Genomic DNA, 19,902 nt, shown 5'->3' on the forward strand with positions numbered 1-19,902 from the left:
GACCTTTTTCTGGAAAAGAAAACTTGTGTGAGACTCTGGATTTGAAACTGTGAAATGCAAAATGATGCATGATGTTATGCAAAAATAGACACATTTTTATTTATCGAAGGACTTATAAAAGCAAATTTGTAAACATCATAATTGAAAATTTATTGAATAATTAAAGTACTACAAAATAATTCCCTTTTAACAAAACTGAGCCAAGGGATAGACTCCAAAGTACATCACAAAAAAGCTAGAAAATAACATAAAGTGGTGAAACAACTGGGAATATCCTGAGCTTTCGTAGTGGACTACTCCTCAAAATCCGGGTGTGCCCCTGTGAAGAAATCCATGCGCTCCTTCTTGCTGATAAATTGTGCGAGCCTCGCGCTTTGAGCTTGAATCTGAGCGTCCTTCTTAGCTATTTGTTCCTTTTGCTCGAGGAGCTCATGCTCCTGCTGTTCTATTTTACCACTCATGGTTTCCATCTTGAGCATAGCTTCATCATATTTCCTTTTCAAGGTGGCATTTTCAAGGATTAACACAGCTTCCCGCTCTTGGCTTTCCTCCTGAGTTTTTGGGGGTAAAGGTAAGGGCATGGTCGGAATAGTTGAGGTTGTGAGCCTTCGTTGAGGGTAAGGCATCTTCAGTTTGTTTGCTCGATCGATGACCCATTTGACATAAGCTTCATGGGCGGTATTCGACTTTCTTCCTAACTGGTTCCTATCCATCCTGATAATGGAATGCCAAGCTTTCACAAATTGAGCTTTTTGGTTCGTACCATCCTCCTTGTAAAGGAAGAAATCTCTGTCTAGGATGCGGTACAGAGGCTTCATCTTCATAGGGTATCCGAACTGACGTCTAGCAAGAACTGGGCTATAGCTGATTCCTCCACGTATACCTAGAAGGGGTACGTTGTTAGATTCTCCGCACCTGTCGATGATAGCTTCTGGGTCACAAGCTGGGTTGAACCAAGTTATGTCATTAGGGGTAAGGGTCATGAGCTTTTGGGACCATGGAACATATTCTGGCCTAAACTTGGGACGGGGTAAGTGTGAGGTGATCCACATGTGGAGTAAAGGTGCACAGCAAATGATGGTTCCTTTCCCTTTACTGGTTCGCTCATGGATAGAAACATAGGTGTCAGCAAGCAGAGTGGGAACTGGGTTCTGAGTTAGGAAGATTTGAATGGCGTTCATGTCAACAAAGTCGTTAACATTTGGGAAGAGCACAATACCATAAATGAGCAAGGCAAGGATAGACTCAAAGGCATCAATCTTTGATCTATTAAGACAAGTGGTGGCTTTTTGGTAGAGGAAGTTGTAGGATAGGCACTGAAGACCGGCTCTAGGGACGAACTTGTTTTTTATGTCGGTTATATCAAGGTGAAGGGCTTTTGCGAGGTCTGGGATCTTAGGGGTGAGTTCAAGGCTATGAAAGGGAACTTGGTTAAGCACGGGTAAGCCAACCCAATGAGAATACTCCTCTAACGTGGGGAAGAGCTGAAAATCAGGGAATGTGAAACCATGGTATATCGGTTCATAAAACTGGACCAAAGTATTGAGGAGCCCCTCATCCACCTTTGTCATGAGAATATCGACCAAACAACCGTTCGGCTTTCGAAAATGATCTGGATCCTCCAATCTCCTTGCTAACTTCCTTAAACTCTCCAAGTCCGGCTTTTTGAATTCATACCTATGAGTCCTCCTTACATTCTCCATTTCCTATGATGTTTACAAAAAACCTACATAAGTCCTTCGATATTTTATGGATGAGAAAAAAACTATTTATGAATGGATGTATGTATGTATGATTATGCATGGAAAACATGATGAGGTTTAAGGTATACAATGTTGGAGTCGAGGGTAACAACGCCATTTGGTAGGGACTATGGTTTCAAATGTACTTGCAACAAGGGTTCTACCAAAGTTCCCGAATTCCGACCGCCTTTGAACTTTATCGGATACCGAGACAACACCCGGTCCAACATCGTTCGTAGGAAAGTCTAGTTCGAGTGTAGTATCGCAGTCGACTAATACCGAGACAACACCCGGTTAGCCACCGCACTACGTCCTAAAAAGGCCAAGATGGCTTAAGGGTTACTAAAGGTCCTTAGCGTTCAATCGGAAACTTAAGAGTAATAAAGTCTAAGCGTGACAACACCCGCCGACATATATCACTTCAAGCTCCTCCGCTAAGTGTGGTTATCTCACGTGTGACAAGACACGAGAATACTCTCGGTATGACACTATAGGTCTACCACTCCTATCTTATGTTTCACTCAAGTCCGGGTTAGGACCCATCTCACCACTCACGTTAAAAGAAAGAAGAAAGAAGAAGGAAGAACATATATACAGGTATTTCCATCTTTTATTTTTGATTTTTAAGCAAGTTATAGCACAAAAATTAAATAAGACCAAGTTAGGCTCAACCCTCTTAGGGACGTCCCCAGTGAAGTCGCCATTTCTGTCGCGTCATTTTTCGGAGATCAAGGCTATTTGATTAGCTTTTGACTCACTTTTTTATTTCACGACTGAACATTTAATTTTTTAAGAAAAAGGGGAAAAAAGTTCAAACACCCCATTTGAAAAAGATTTAGGGTTCGGGGGTTAGTTACATAAAGGGAAGGTATTAGCACCCTTTATGTCCGTAGTACTCTACGGGAACCTCTTGGTTTTATTTAAATAATGTGCTATAACTTACTTGCTTTTTTTGGAAAAAAAGGATTTGAAATGATAAAAAGAAAGAAGACCTAGTTATCTACATTTTATCGATTTGAAAGGACGAGTGTCCTCTGCCTACGTACCCGTGAGGGATCAAAATCACGTAGTTCATGGTAAAAACTGACGTTTGATTGGTTGAGTGTTTTTTAATGTTTTGAAAAAGGCTTTAAAATGAAAGAAAGCCAAAGTGGCAAGTGAGAATTTGTTTGTGTTTTTTATATTTAAAAAGAGACTCAAAATAGAATTAAATTGATTTAATGTTTGATTAAAAATAAAAGAAAAACGACGGCACTTGATTTAAGATCAAGGTTTATTTTAAAAAATATATATTTTTGTTTGTGGTTTTCAAATAACTAGAATATAATTAAACTAACGGAGCATAAAGAAATAAAAGCGTAAGGACCCCATGGTGGCGTTTGGACCACCACAAAGGCCTTTTACCTAAACTAACAAGCATAAAAATAAACATACACCCACACACGCACACATGCACCTAGGCTATTACAAAAAACCTATTAATACATTCTACGGTCTGCGGTAAAAATAAATAAATTACATTGGGGCCTATTTACATTCTAATTTATGTGCAAGAAACGAAAATAAAAAAAATTACATTAAAAACCTATTTATACATTTTAAGTTCCACACGACGAAGTAAATGACTAGAAAATAAAATAAAAATGAGTATGCGATGAGTAGTATAATAAACCTAAGTGGAAAAAAAAATGCATGGGGATTAAATAAAAATGTGATGCTTACGAAAAGAAAAAAAAATGAACATGAAAAAAAATAGAATTACAGCAGGGGGGTGCAGGCAGTAATCAGGGAGGTATGCAGTAAGTAAACAAAACTGGGCTTGCTGGGCATGGGTTCAGACCGGTTCGGTTCAAGAGAACCGAACCGGTTTAGTGAGTATATAAATGATGGGAGACCGGTTTTGATTCATTTTTCACAAATGTTTTCTCTCTCTTCCTCCTTGTTTTCTCTCGTTCTTTGTTCTTCTCCTTCTTTCATATTTATTTTTTATGATTCTTGCTTCATCTTTCCTACTTCTTCCTTTTTTATTCTTCTTTAAAATTTTTAAAGAGAAACGAAAACTACCTCTTGTTTCTTGGATTGTCTCGGAGCTTTTCAGCAACTCAGGTGCGGTTTGTGTCGTCGACGGCTACACCTGTGTGTTGGATTCGCGGCTTGTGTTAGTGACGGTTGGAAACCTTGTACCGTCCTTCTTTATGCTACGCGATGTGGTTTAGGTCCGATGTGGTTTGGTCCGATGTGGTTTAGGTTGTTGTGTCCGAGTTGTTGGATTCGGTGTTGTTGATACTGGTTTCGTCTCTCTCTGCTTCTCTGCCGTCCTTTCTTTTCTTTTCTTTTTTGGTTTGTGCGTGCCGTATTTATAGTGTTAAGGGTTTGTTGAGGTGAAGCCAGAAATCGGTAGCTTGGGGAGGGGAACAAGCGGAGTTGTTACGGATTGGGTTGGAACATAAAACGCATGAGGTGAACAGGCTGTGTGTATTTGAACCTGGACTGGATTGAGGCTTGACCAGCCTGTGTTCTGGATTGGTATTGCGTTCAATTGATATTTTGGATTGGAACAAGCCTTTCGGATGAGGATAAGGAGAGGATGAGGGTGAAGAGAAAGAGCGTGTGACATGCTTTGGATGAACTTGACCATTTTTTGGGACTTAACAATAATAAAGAAAGGAAAAAATGACTAAATAAAAATGAAATAATAAAAGGATAAACAAGTTAATATTTTTTGTTCTTTTTTTGACCTTCTAATTAATAAAATAAAAAACTTGGACTATTCTAAAAGAAAATAAAAGAAATAATGACTAGAATAAAAATTAAAGTTAAAATTAATTAATAAAAAAAACCTTAAAAGATGGAAACTTAAGAATTGAAAATAAATAAAAATTAAAGAGAGAAGAGGGTCCGACTCGGAACCAACAAATGGGGTGTTTTAAAATACCTATCTGTCGAATTTTTAATGGAAAGTCGGACACTAATCAGGGTTAAACGACGTGCGTCAGTGTATGTATGTAGGATCCTTAGGTCAAAAATTGGGGTATGACAGATAGGTAAACAACATAACTACGACTTCCATGGGATATTTTTGCATTCTCTAAAAATTCGACCAAAATGGTGGTTAAGAAAATCTCCTCGTTAATTTAGGACATTACTCGTTTTCGACCCATTTTTACTAGGAAGGCCATAAAGTGGCCGATTTGTATTGAATCTTAGCATGTGACAATTCGTTGGATAGGTAAACAACATAACTACGACTTCCATGGGATATTTTTGCATTCTCTAAAAATTCGGCCAAAATGGAGGTTAAGAAAATCTCCTCGTTAATTTAGGACATTACTCGTTTTTGACCCATTTTTACTAGGAAGGCCATAAAGTGGCCGATTTGTATTGAATCTTAGCATGTGACAATTCGTTGGATAGATAAACAACATAACTACGACTTCTATGGGGTATTTTTGCATTCTCTAAAAATTCGGCCAAAATGGAGGTTAAGAAAATCTCCTCGTTAATTTAGGACATAACTCATTTTCAACCCTTTTTTACTAGGAAGGCGATAAAGTGGTCGATTTGTATTGAATCTTAGCATGTGAAAATTCGTTGGATAGGTAAACAACATAGCTACGACTTCCATGGGATATTTTTGCATTCTCTAAAAATTCGGCCAAAATGGAGGTTAAGAAAATCCCCTCGTTAATTTAGGACATTACTCGTTTTCGACCCTTTTTTTATAAGGAAGGCTATAAATTGGCCGGTTTGTATTGAATGTTAGCATGGGACAATTCGTTGGATAGGTAAACAACATAGCTACGACTTCCATGGGATATTTTTGCTTTTTTTAAAAATTCAGCCAAAATGGAGGTTAAGAAAATCTCTGCGTTAATTTGGGACATTACTCGTTTTCGACCCTTTTTTACAAGGAAGGCCATAATGTGGCCGATTTGCATTGAATCTTAGCATGTGACAATTCGTTGGATAGATAAACAACATAACTACGACTTCCATGGGGTATTTTTGCATTCTCTAAAAATTCGGTCAAAATGGAGGTTAAGAAAATCTCCTCGTTAATTTAGGACATAACTCGTTTTCAACCCTTTTTTACTAGGAAGGCGATAAAGTGGTCGATTTGTATTGAATCTTAGCATGTGAAAATTCCTTGGATAGGTAAACAACATAGCTACGACTTCCATGGGATATTTTTGCATTCTCTAAAAATTCGGCCAAAATGGAGGTTAAGAAAATCCCCTCGTTAATTTAGGACATTACTCGTTTTCGACCATTTTTTTATAAGGAAGGCCATAAATTGGCCGGTTTGTATTGAATCTTAGCATGTGACAATTCGTTGGATAGGTAAACAACATAGCTACGACTTCCATTGGATATTTTTGCATTTTTTAAAAATTCAGCCAAAATGGAGGTTAAGAAAATCTCTGCGTTAATTTGGGACATTACTCGTTTTCGACCCTTTTTTACTAGGAAGGCCATAATGTGGCCGATTTGCATTGAATCTTAGCGTGTGACAATTCGTTGGATAGGTAAACAACATAACTACGACTTCCATGGGATATTTTTGCATTCTCTAAAAATTCGGCCAAAATGGAGGTTAAGAAAATCTCCTCAATAATTTAGGACATTACTCGTTTTCGACCCATTTTTACTAGGAAGGCCATAAAGTGGCCGATTTGTATTGAATCTTAGCATGTGACAATTCGTTGGATAGGTAAACAACATAACTACGACTTCCATGGGATATTTTTGCATTCTCTACAAATTCGGCCAAAATGTAGGTTAAGAAAATCTCCTCGTTAATTTAGGACATAACTCGTTTTCGACCGTTTTTTACTAGGAAGGCCATAAAGTGGTCGATTTGTATTGAATCTTAGCATGTGAAAATTCGTTGGATAGGTAAACAACATAGCTACGACTTCCATGGGATATTTTTGCATTCTCTAAAAATTCGGCCAAAATGGAGGTTAAGAAAATCCCCTCGTTAAATTAGGACATTACTCGTTTTCGACCCTTTTTTATAAGGAAGGCCAAAAAGTGGCCGGTTTGTATTGAATCTTAGAATGGGACAATTCGTTGGATAGGTAAACAACATAGCTACGACTTCCATGGGATATTTTTGCATTTTTTAAAAATTCAGCCAAAATGGAGGTTAAGAAAACCTCCGCGTTAATTTGGGACATTACTCGTTTTCGACCCTTTTTTACTAGGAAGGCCATAAAGTGGCCGATTTGTATTGAATCTTAGCATGTGACAGATCGTTGGATAGGTAAACAACATAACTACAACTTCCATGGGATATTTTTGCATTCTCTAAAAATTCGGCCAAAATGGAGGTTAAGAAAATCTCCTCGTTAATTTAGGACATTACTCGTTTTCGACCCATTTTTACTAGGAAGGCCATAAAGTGGCCGATTTGTATTGAATCTTAGCATGTGACAATTCGTTGGATAGGTAAACAACATAACTACGACTTCCATGGGATATTTTTGCATTCTCTAAAAATTTGGCCAAAATGGAGGTTAAGAAAATCTCCTCGTTATTTTGGGACATTACTCGTTTTCGACCCTTTTTTACTAGGAAGGCCATAATGTGGCCGATTTACATTGAATCTTAGCATGTGACAATTCATTGGATAGGCCATAATGTGGCCGATTTGCATTGAATCTTAGCATGTGACAATTCGTTGGATAGGTAAACAACATAACTACGACTTCCATGGGATATTTTTGCATTCTCTAAAAATTCGGCCAAAATGGAGGTTAAGAAAATCTCCTCGTTAATTTAGGACATTACTCGTTTTCGACACTTTTTTAATAGGAAGGCCATAAAGTGGCCGATTTGTATTGAATCTTAGCATGTGAAAATTCGTTGGATAGGTAAACAACATAACTACGACTTCCATGGGATATTCTTGCATTCTCTAAAAATTCGGCCAAAATGGAGGTTAAGAAAATCTCCTCGTTAATTTAGGACATTACTCGTTTTCGACTCTTTTTTACTAGGAAGGCCATAATGTGGCCGATTTGCATTGAATCTTAGCATGTGACAATTCGTTGGATAGATAAACAACATAACTACGACTTCCATGGGGTATTTTTGCATTCTCTAAAAATTCGGCCAAAATGGAGGTTACGAAAATCTCCTTGTTAATTTAGGACATAACTCGTTTTCAACCCTTTTTTACTAGGAAGGCGATAAAGTGGTCGATTTGTATTGAATCTTAGCATGTGAAAATTCGTTGGAAAGATAAACAACATTGCTACGACTTCCATGGGATATTTTTGCATTCTCTAAAAATTCGGCCAAAATGGAGGTTAAGAAAATCCCCTCGTTAATTTAGGACATTACTCGTTTTCGACCCTTTTTTTATAAGGAAGGCCATAAATTGGCCGGTTTGTATTGAATCTAGCATGGGACAATTCGTTGGATAGGTAAACAACATAACTACGACTTCCATGGGATATTTTTGCATTCTCTAAAAATTCGGCCAAAATGTAGGTTAAGAAAATCTCCTCGTTAATTTAGGACATAACTCGTTTTCGACCGTTTTTTACTAGGAAGGCCATAAAGTGGTCGATTTGTATTGAATCTTAGCATGTGAAAATTCGTTGGATAGGTAAACAACATAGCTACGACTTCCATGGGATATTTTTGCATTCTCTAAAAATTCGGCCAAAATGGAGGTTAAGAAAATCCCCTCGTTAAATTAGGACATTACTCGTTTTCGACCCTTTTTTATAAGGAAGGCCAAAAAGTGGCCGGTTTGTATTGAATCTTAGCATGGGACAATTTGTTGGATAGGTAAACAACATAGCTACGACTTCCATGGGATATTTTTGCATTTTTTAAAAATTCAGCCAAAATGGAGGTTAAGAAAATCTCCGCGTTAATTTGGGACATTACTCGTTTTCGACCCTTTTTTACTAGGAAGGCCATAACGTGGCCGATTTGCATTGAATCTTAGCGTGTGACAATTCGTTGGATAGGTAAACAACATAACTACGACTTCCATGGGATATTTTTGCATTCTCTAAAAATTCGGCCAAAATGGAGGTTAAGAAAATCTCCTCATTAATTTAGGACATTACTCGTTTTCGACCCATTTTTACTAGGAAGGCCATAAAGTGGCCGATTTGTATTGAATCTTAGCATGTGACAATTCGTTGGATAGGTAAACAACATAACTACGACTTCCATGGGATATTTTTGCATTCTCTAAAAATTCGGCCAAAATGTAGGTTAAGAAAATCTCCTCGTTAATTTAGGACATAACTCGTTTTCGACCGTTTTTTACTAGGAAGGCCATAAAGTGGTCGATTTGTATTGAATCTTAGCATGTGAAAATTCGTTGGATAGGTAAACAACATAGCTACGACTTCCATGGGATATTTTTGCATTCTCTAAAAATTCGGCCAAAATGGAGGTTAAGAAAATCCCCTCGTTAAATTAGGACATTACTCGTTTTCGACCCTTTTTTATAAGGAAGGCCAAAAAGTGGCCGGTTTGTATTGAATCTTAGAATGGGACAATTCGTTGGATAGCTAAACAACATAGCTACGACTTCCATGGGATATTTTTGCATTTTTAAAAAATTCAGCCAAAATGGAGGTTAAGAAAATCTCCGCGTTAATTTGGGACATTACTCGTTTTCGACCCTTTTTTACTAGGAAGGCCATAAAGTGGCCGATTTGTATTGAATCTTAGCATGTGACAGATCGTTGGATAGGTAAACAACATAACTACGACTTCCATGGGATATTTTTGCATTCTCTAAAAATTCGGCCAAAATGGAGGTTAAGAAAATCTCCTCGTTAATTTAGGACATTACTCGTTTTCGACCCATTTTTACTAGGAAGGCCATAAAGTGGCCGATTTGTATTGAATCTTAGCATGTGACAATTCGTTGGATAGGTAAACAACATAACTACGACTTCCATGGGATATTTTTGCATTCTCTAAAAATTTGGCCAAAATGGAGGTTAAGAAAATCTCCTCGTTATTTTGGGACATTACTCGTTTTCGACCCTTTTTTACTAGGAAGGCCATAATGTGGCCGATTTACATTGAATCTTAGCATGTGACAATTCATTGGATAGGCCATAATGTGGCCGATTTGCATTGAATCTTAGCATGTGACAATTCGTTGGATAGGTAAACAACATAACTACGACTTCCATGGGATATTTTTGCATTCTCTAAAAATTCGGCCAAAATGGAGGTTAAGAAAATCTCCTCGTTAATTTAGGACATTACTCGTTTTCGACACTTTTTTAATAGGAAGAACATAAAGTGGCCGATTTGTATTGAATCTTAGCATGTGAAAATTCGTTGGATAGGTAAACAACATAACTACGACTTCCATGGGATATTTTTGCATTCTCTAAAAATTCGGCCAAAATGGAGGTTAAGAAAATCTCCTCGTTAATTTAGGACATTACTCGTTTTCGACTCTTTTTTACTAGGAAGGCCATAATGTGGCCGATTTGCATTGAATCTTAGCATGTGACAATTCGTTGGATAGATAAACAACATAACTACGACTTCCATGGGGTATTTTTGCATTCTCTAAAAATTCGGCCAAAATGGAGGTTACGAAAATCTCCTTGTTAATTTAGGACATAACTCGTTTTCAACCCTTTTTTACTAGGAAGGCGATAAAGTGGTCGATTTGTATTGAATCTTAGCATGTGAAAATTCGTTGGAAAGATAAACAACATTGCTACGACTTCCATGGGATATTTTTGCATTCTCTAAAAATTCGGCCAAAATGGAGGTTAAGAAAATCCCCTCGTTAATTTAGGACATTACTCGTTTTCGACCCTTTTTTTATAAGGAAGGCCATAAATTGGCCGGTTTGTATTGAATCTTAGCATGGGACAATTCGTTGGATAGGTAAACAACATAACTACGACTTCCATGGGATATTTTTGCATTCTCTAAAAATTCGGCCAAAATGTAGGTTAAGAAAATCTCCTCGTTAATTTAGGACATAACTCGTTTTCGACCGTTTTTTACTAGGAAGGCCATAAAGTGGTCGATTTGTATTGAATCTTAGCATGTGAAAATTCGTTGGATAGGTAAACAACATAGCTACGACTTCCATGGGATATTTTTGCATTCTCTAAAAATTTGGCCAAAATGGAGGTTAAGAAAATCCCCTCGTTAAATTAGGACATTACTCGTTTTCGACCCTTTTTTATAAGGAAGGCCAAAAAGTGGCCGGTTTGTATTGAATCTTAGCATGGGACAATTTGTTGGATAGGTAAACAACATAGCTACGACTTCCATGGGATATTTTTGCATTTTTTAAAAATTCAGCCAAAATGGAGGTTAAGAAAATCTCCGCGTTAATTTGGGACATTACTCGTTTTCGACCCTTTTTTACTAGGAAGGCCATAAAGTGGCCGATTTGTATTGAATCTTAGCATGTGACAATTCGTTGGATAGGTAAACAACATAACTACGACTTCCATGGGATATTTTTGCATTCTCTAAAAATTCGGCCAAAATGGAGGTTAAGAAAATCTCCTCGTTAATTTAGGACATTACTCGTTTTCGACCCATTTTTACTAGGAAGGCCATAAAGTGGCCGATTTGTATTGAATCTTAGCATGTGACAATTCGTTGGATAGGTAAACAACATAACTACGACTTCCATGGGATATTTTTGCATTCTCTAAAAATTTGGCCAAAATGGAGGTTAAGAAAATCTCCTCGTTATTTTGGGACATTACTCGTTTTCGACCCTTTTTTACTAGGAAGGCCATAATGTGGCCGATTTACATTGAATCTTAGCATGTGACAATTCATTGGATAGGCCATAATGTGGCCGATTTGCATTGAATCTTAGCATGTGACAATTCGTTGGATAGGTAAACAACATAACTACGACTTCCATGGGATATTTTTGCATTCTCTAAAAATTCGGCCAAAATGGAGGTTAAGAAAATCTCCTCGTTAATTTAGGACATAACTCGTTTTCGACACTTTTTTAATAGGAAGGCCATAAAGTGGCCGATTTGTATTGAATCTTAGCATGTGAAAATTCGTTGGATAGGTAAACAACATAACTACGACTTCCATGGGATATTCTTGCATTCTCTAAAAATTCGGCCAAAATGGAGGTTAAGAAAATCTCCTCGTTAATTTAGGACATTACTCGTTTTCGACTCTTTTTTACTAGGAAGGCCATAATGTGGCCGATTTGCATTGAATCTTAGCATGTGACAATTCGTTGGATAGATAAACAACATAACTACGACTTCCATGGGGTATTTTTGCATTCTCTAAAAATTCGGCCAAAATGGAGGTTACGAAAATCTCCTTGTTAATTTAGGACATAACTCGTTTTCAACCTTTTTTACTAGGAAGGCGATAAAGTGGTCGATTTGTATTGAATCTTAGCATGTGAAAATTCGTTGGAAAGATAAACAACATTGCTACGACTTCCATGGGATATTTTTGCATTCTCTAAAAATTCGGCCAAAATGGAGGTTAAGAAAATCCCCTCGTTAATTTAGGACATTACTCGTTTTCGACCCTTTTTTTATAAGGAAGGCCATAAATTGGCCGGTTTGTATTGAATCTTAGCATGGGACAATTCGTTGGATAGGTAAACAACATAGCTACGACTTCCATGGGATATTTTTGCATTTTTTAAAAATTCAGCCAAAATGGAGGTTAAGAAAATCTCTGCGTTAATTTGGGACATTACTCGTTTTCGAACCTTTTTTACTAGGAAGGCCATAATGTGGCCGATTTGCATTGAATCTTAGCGTGTGACAATTCGTTGGATAGGTAAAGAACATAACTACGACTTCCATGGGATATTTTTGCATTCTCTAAAATTCGGCCAAAATGGAGGTTATGAAAATCTCCTCGTTAATTTAGGACATTACTCGTTTTCGACCCATTTTTACTAGGAAGGCCGTAAAGTGGCCGATTTGTATTGAATCTTAGCATGTGACAATTCGTTGGATAGGTAAACAACATAACTACGACTTCCATGGGATATTTATGCATTCTCTAAAAATTCGGCCAAAATGGAGGTTAAGAAAATCTCCTCGTTAATTTAGGACATTACTAGTTTTCGACCCATTTTTACTAGGAAGGCCATAAAGTGGCCGATTTGTATTGAATCTTAGCATGTGACAATTCGTTGGATAGGTAAACAACATAGCTACGACTTCCATGGGATATTTTTGCATTTTTTAAAAATTCAGCCAAAATGGAGGTTAAGAAAATCTCTGCGTTAATTTGGGACATTACTCGTTTTCGACCCTTTTTTACTAGGAAGGCCATAATGTGGCCGATTTGCATTGAATCTTAGCGTGTGACAATTCGTTGGATAGGTAAACAACATAACTACGACTTCCATGGGATATTTATGCATTCTCTAAAAATTCGGCCAAAATGGAGGTTAAGAAAATCTCCTCATTAATTTAGGACATTACTCGTTTTCGACCCATTTTTACTAGGAAGGCCATAAAGTGGCCGATTTGTATTGAATCTTAGCATGTGACAATTCGTTGGATAGGTAAACAACATAACTACGACTTCCATGGGATATTTTTGCATTCTCTAAAAATTCGGCCAAAATGTAGGTTAAGAAAATCTCCTCGTTAATTTAGGACATAACTCGTTTTCGACCGTTTTTTACTAGGAAGGCCATAAAGTGGTCGATTTGTATTGAATCTTAGCATGTGAAAATTCGTTGGATAGGTAAACAACATAGCTACGACTTCCATGGGATATTTTTGCATTCTCTAAAAATTCGGCCAAAATGGAGGTTAAGAAAATCCCCTCGTTAAATTAGGACATTACTCGTTTTCGACCCTTTTTTATAAGGAAGGCCAAAAAGTGGCCGGTTTGTATTGAATCTTAGAATGGGACAATTCGTTGGATAGGTAAACAACATAGCTACGACTTCCATGGGATATTTTTGCATTTTTTAAAAATTCAGCCAAAATGGAGGTTAAGAAAATCTCCGCGTTAATTTGGGACATTACTCGTTTTCGACCCTTTTTTACTAGGAAGGCCATAAAGTGGCCGATTTGTATTGAATCTTAGCATGTGACAGATCGTTGGATAGGTAAACAACATAACTACGACTTCCATGGGATATTTTTGCATTCTCTAAAAATTCGGCCAAAATGGAGGTTAAGAAAATCTCCTCGTTAATTTAGGACATTACTCGTTTTCGACCCATTTTTACTAGGAAGGCCATAAAGTGGCCGATTTGTATTGAATCTTAGCATGTGACAATTCGTTGGATAGGTAAACAACATAACTACGACTTCCATGGGATATTTTTGCATTCTCTAAAAATTTGGCCAAAATGGAGGTTAAGAAAATCTCCTCGTTATTTTGGGACATTACTCGTTTTCGACCCTTTTTTACTAGGAAGGCCATAATGTGGCCGATTTACATTGAATCTTAGCATGTGACAATTCATTGGATAGGCCATAATGTGGCCGATTTGCATTGAATCTTAGCATGTGACAATTCGTTGGATAGGTAAACAACATAACTACGACTTCCATGGGATATTTTTGCATTCTCTAAAAATTCGGCCAAAATGGAGGTTAAGAAAATCTCCTCGTTAATTTAGGACATTACTCGTTTTCGACTCTTTTTTACTAGGAAGGCCATAATGTGGCCGATTTGCATTGAATCTTAGCATGTGAAAATTCGTTGGATAGGTAAACAACATAACTACGACTTCCATGGGATATTCTTGCATTCTCTAAAAATTCGGCCAAAATGGAGGTTAAGAAAATCTCCTCGTTAATTTAGGACATTACTCGTTTTCGACTCTTTTTTACTAGGAAGGCCATAATGTGGCCGATTTGCATTGAATCTTAGCATGTGAAAATTCGTTGGAAAGATAAACAACATTGCTACGACTTCCATGGGATATTTTTGCATTCTCTAAAAATTCGGCCAAAATGGAGGTTAAGAAAATCCCCTCGTTAATTTAGGACATTACTCGTTTTCGACCCTTTTTTTATAAGGAAGGCCATAAATTGGCCGGTTTGTATTGAATCTTAGCATGGGACAATTCGTTGGATAGGTAAACAACATAACTACGACTTCCATGGGATATTTTTGCATTCTCTAAAAATTCGGCCAAAATGTAGGTTAAGAAAATCTCCTCGTTAATTTAGGACATAACTCGTTTTCGACCGTTTTTTACTAGGAAGGCCATAAAGTGGTCGATTTGTATTGAATCTTAGCATGTGAAAATTCGTTGGATAGGTAAACAACATAGCTACGACTTCCATGGGATATTTTTGCATTCTCTAAAAATTCGGCCAAAATGGAGGTTAAGAAAATCCCCTCGTTAAATTAGGACATTACTCGTTTTCGACCCTTTTTTATAAGGAAGGCCAAAAAGTGGCCGGTTTGTATTGAATCTTAGCATGGGACAATTTGTTGGATAGGTAAACAACATAGCTACGACTTCCATGGGATATTTTTGCATTTTTTAAAAATTCAGCCAAAATGGAGGTTAAGAAAATCTCCGCGTTAATTTGGGACATTACTCGTTTTCGACCCTTTTTTACTAGGAAGGCCATAAAGTGGCCGATTTGTATTGAATCTTAGCATGTGACAATTCGTTGGATAGGTAAACAACATAACTACGACTTCCATGGGATATTTTTGCATTCTCTAAAAATTCGGCCAAAATGGAGGTTAAGAAAATCTCCTCGTTAATTTAGGACATTACTCGTTTTCGACCCATTTTTACTAGGAAGGCCATAAAGTGGCCGATTTGTATTGAATCTTAGCATGTGACAATTCGTTGGATAGGTAAACAACATAACTACGACTTCCATGGGATATTTTTGCATTCTCTAAAAATTTGGCCAAAATGGAGGTTAAGAAAATCTCCTCGTTATTTTGGGACATTACTCGTTTTCGACCCTTTTTTACTAGGAAGGCCATAATGTGGCCGATTTACATTGAATCTTAGCATGTGACAATTCATTGGATAGGCCATAATGTGGCCGATTTGCATTGAATCTTAGCATGTGACAATTCGTTGGATAGGTAAACAACATAACTACGACTTCCATGGGATATTTTTGCATTCTCTAAAAATTCGGCCAAAATGTAGGTTAAGAAAATCTCCTCGTTAATTTAGGACATAACTCGTTTTCGACCGTTTTTTACTAGGAAGGCCATAAAGTGGTCGATTTGTATTGAATCTTAGCATGTGAAAATTCGTTGGATAGGTAAACAACATAGCTACGACTTCCATGGGATATTTTTGCATTCTCTAAAAATTCGGCCAAAATGGAGGTTAAGAAAATCCCCTCGTTAAATTAGGACATTACTCGTTTTCGACCCTTTTTTATAAGGAAGGCCAAAAAGTGGCCGGTTTGTATTGAATCTTAGAATGGGACAATTCGTTGGATAGGTAAACAACATAGCTACGACTTCCATGGGATATTTTTGCATTTTTTAAAAATTCAGCCAAAATGGAGGTTAAGAAAATCTCCGCGTTAATTTGGGACATTACTCGTTTTCGACCCTTTTTTACTAGGAAGGCCATAAAGTGGCCGATTTGTATTGAATCTTAGCATGTGACAGATCGTTGGATAGGTAAACAACATAACTACGACTTCCATGGGATATTTTTGCATTCTCTAAAAATTCGGCCAAAATGGAGGTTAAGAAAATCTCCTCGTTAATTTAGGACATTACTCGTTTTCGACCCATTTTTACTAGGAAGGCCATAAAGTGGCCGATTTGTATTGAATCTTAGCATGTGACAATTCGTTGGATAGGTAAACAACATAACTACGACTTCCATGGGATATTTTTGCATTCTCTAAAAATTTGGCCAAAATGGAGGTTAAGAAAATCTCCTCGTTATTTTGGGACATTACTCGTTTTCGACCCTTTTTTACTAGGAAGGCCATAATGTGGCCGATTTACATTGAATCTTAGCATGTGACAATTCATTGGATAGGCCATAATGTGGCCGATTTGCATTGAATCTTAGCATGTGACAATTCGTTGGATAGGTAAACAACATAACTACGACTTCCATGGGATATTTTTGCATTCTCTAAAAATTCGGCCAAAATGGAGGTTAAGAAAATCTCCTCGTTAATTTAGGACATTACTCGTTTTCGACACTTTTTTAATAGGAAGGCCATAAAGTGGCCGATTTGTATTGAATCTTAGCATGTGAAAATTCGTTGGATAGGTAAACAACATAACTACGACTTCCATGGGATATTCTTGCATTCTCTAAAAATTCGGCCAAAATGGAGGTTAAGAAAATCTCCTCGTTAATTTAGGACATTACTCGTTTTCGACTCTTTTTTACTAGGAAGGCCATAATGTGGCCGATTTGCATTGAATCTTAGCATGTGACAATTCGTTGGATAGATAAACAACATAACTACGACTTCCATGGGGTATTTTTGCATTCTCTAAAAATTCGGCCAAAATGGAGGTTACGAAAATCTCCTTGTTAATTTAGGACATAACTCGTTTTCAACCCTTTTTTACTAGGAAGGCGATAAAGTGGTCGATTTGTATTGAATCTTAGCATGTGAAAATTCGTTGGAAAGATAAACAACATTGCTACGACTTCCATGGGATATTTTTGCATTCTCTAAAAATTCGGCCAAAATGGAGGTTAAGAAAATCCCCTCGTTAATTTAGGACATTACTCGTTTTCGACCCTTTTTTTATAAGGAAGGCCATAAATTGGCCGGTTTGTATTGAATCTTAGCATGGGACAATTCGTTGGATAGGTAAACAACATAACTACGACTTCCATGGGATATTTTTGCATTCTCTAAAAATTCGGCCAAAATGTAGGTTAAGAAAATCTCCTCGTTAATTTAGGACATAACTCGTTTTCGACCGTTTTTTACTAGGAAGGCCATAAAGTGGTCGATTTGTATTGAATCTTAGCATGTGAAAATTCGTTGGATAGGTAAACAACATAGCTACGACTTCCATGGGATATTTTTGCATTCTCTAAAAATTCGGCCAAAATGGAGGTTAAGAAAATCCCCTCGTTAAATTAGGACATTACTCGTTTTCGACCCTTTTTTATAAGGAAGGCCAAAAAGTGGCCGGTTTGTATTGAATCTTAGCATGGGACAATTTGTTGGATAGGTAAACAACATAGCTACGACTTCCATGGGATATTTTTGCATTTTTTAAAAATTCAGCCAAAATGGAGGTTAAGAAAATCTCCGCGTTAATTTGGGACATTACTCGTTTTCGACCCTTTTTTACTAGGAAGGCCATAAAGTGGCCGATTTGTATTGAATCTTAGCATGTGACAATTCGTTGGATAGGTAAACAACATAACTACGACTTCCATGGGATATTTTTGCATTCTCTAAAAATTCGGCCAAAATGGAGGTTAAGAAAATCTCCTCGTTAATTTAGGACATTACTCGTTTTCGACCCATTTTTACTAGGAAGGCCATAAAGTGGCCGATTTGTATTGAATCTTAGCATGTGACAATTCGTTGGATAGGTAAACAACATAACTACGACTTCCATGGGATATTTTTGCATTCTCTAAAAATTTGGCCAAAATGGAGGTTAAGAAAATCTCCTCGTTATTTTGGGACATTACTCGTTTTCGACCCTTTTTTACTAGGAAGGCCATAATGTGGCCGATTTACATTGAATCTTAGCATGTGACAATTCATTGGATAGGCCATAATGTGGCCGATTTGCATTGAATCTTAGCATGTGACAATTCGTTGGATAGGTAAACAACATAACTACGACTTCCATGGGATATTTTTGCATTCTCTAAAAATTCGGCCAAAATGGAGGTTAAGAAAATCTCCTCGTTAATTTAGGACATAACTCGTTTTCGACACTTTTTTAATAGGAAGGCCATAAAGTGGCCGATTTGTATTGAATCTTAGCATGTGAAAATTCGTTGGATAGGTAAACAACATAACTACGACTTCCATGGGATATTCTTGCATTCTCTAAAAATTCGGCCAAAATGGAGGTTAAGAAAATCTCCTCGTTAATTTAGGACATTACTCGTTTTCGACTCTTTTTTACTAGGAAGGCCATAATGTGGCCGATTTGCATTGAATCTTAGCATGTGACAATTCGTTGGATAGATAAACAACATAACTACGACTTCCATGGGGTATTTTTGCATTCTCTAAAAATTCGGCCAAAATGGAGGTTACGAAAATCTCCTTGTTAATTTAGGACATAACTCGTTTTCAACCCTTTTTTACTAGGAAGGCGATAAAGTGGTCGATTTGTATTGAATCTTAGCATGTGAAAATTCGTTGGAAAGATAAACAACATTGCTACGACTTCCATGGGATATTTTTGCATTCTCTAAAAATTCGGCCAAAATGGAGGTTAAGAAAATCCCCTCGTTAATTTAGGACATTACTCGTTTTCGACCCTTTTTTTATAAGGAAGGCCATAAATTGGCCGGTTTGTATTGAATCTTAGCATGGGACAATTCGTTGGATAGGTAAACAACATAGCTACGACTTCCATGGGATATTTTTGCATTTTTTAAAAATTCAGCCAAAATGGAGGTTAAGAAAATCTCTGCGTTAATTTGGGACATTACTCGTTTTCGAACCTTTTTTACTAGGAAGGCCATAATGTGGCCGATTTGCATTGAATCTTAGCGTGTGACAATTCGTTGGATAGGTAAAGAACATAACTACGACTTCCATGGGATATTTTTGCATTCTCTAAAATTCGGCCAAAATGGAGGTTATGAAAATCTCCTCGTTAATTTAGGACATTACTCGTTTTCGACCCATTTTTACTAGGAAGGCCGTAAAGTGGCCGATTTGTATTGAATCTTAGCATGTGACAATTCGTTGGATAGGTAAACAACATAACTACGACTTCCATGGGATATTTATGCATTCTCTAAAAATTCGGCCAAAATGGAGGTTAAGAAAATCTCCTCGTTAATTTAGGACATTACTAGTTTTCGACCCATTTTTACTAGGAAGGCCATAAAGTGGCCGATTTGTATTGAATCTTAGCATGTGACAATTCGTTGGATAGGTAAACAACATAGCTACGACTTCCATGGGATATTTTTGCATTTTTTAAAAATTCAGCCAAAATGGAGGTTAAGAAAATCTCTGCGTTAATTTGGGACATTACTCGTTTTCGA

General features: G+C 37.1%; 1 protein-coding gene across 1 annotated transcript; it reads right to left on the reverse strand.

Annotated features, from left to right (window-relative positions):
• Positions 1-125: 125 nt before the first annotated feature.
• LOC146903641 (uncharacterized) lies at positions 126-3,900 on the reverse strand. The gene is made up of 2 exons (XM_085726197.1): positions 3,807-3,900; positions 126-1,706 (listed from the first exon to the last, which is right to left on the reverse strand). Exon 2 carries the CDS (start codon positions 1,701-1,703, stop codon positions 294-296), a length of 1,410 nt encoding a protein of 469 aa, XP_085582323.1. The 5' UTR covers positions 1,704-1,706; positions 3,807-3,900; the 3' UTR covers positions 126-293.
• Positions 3,901-19,902: the final 16,002 nt, after the last annotated feature.

Source organism: Medicago sativa, chromosome 7 (genome assembly GCF_051527215.1).
Source record: "Medicago sativa cultivar Bolivia chromosome 7, Bolivia_mono, whole genome shotgun sequence".
Lineage (NCBI taxonomy): Eukaryota > Viridiplantae > Streptophyta > Magnoliopsida > Fabales > Fabaceae > Medicago > Medicago sativa.

Excerpts from the sequence above, each read along its gene's own strand:
- LOC146903641 (XM_085726197.1), bottom strand. The coding sequence starts at position 1,703 with ATGGAGAATGTAAGGAGGACTCATAGGTATGAATTCAAAAAGCCGGAC.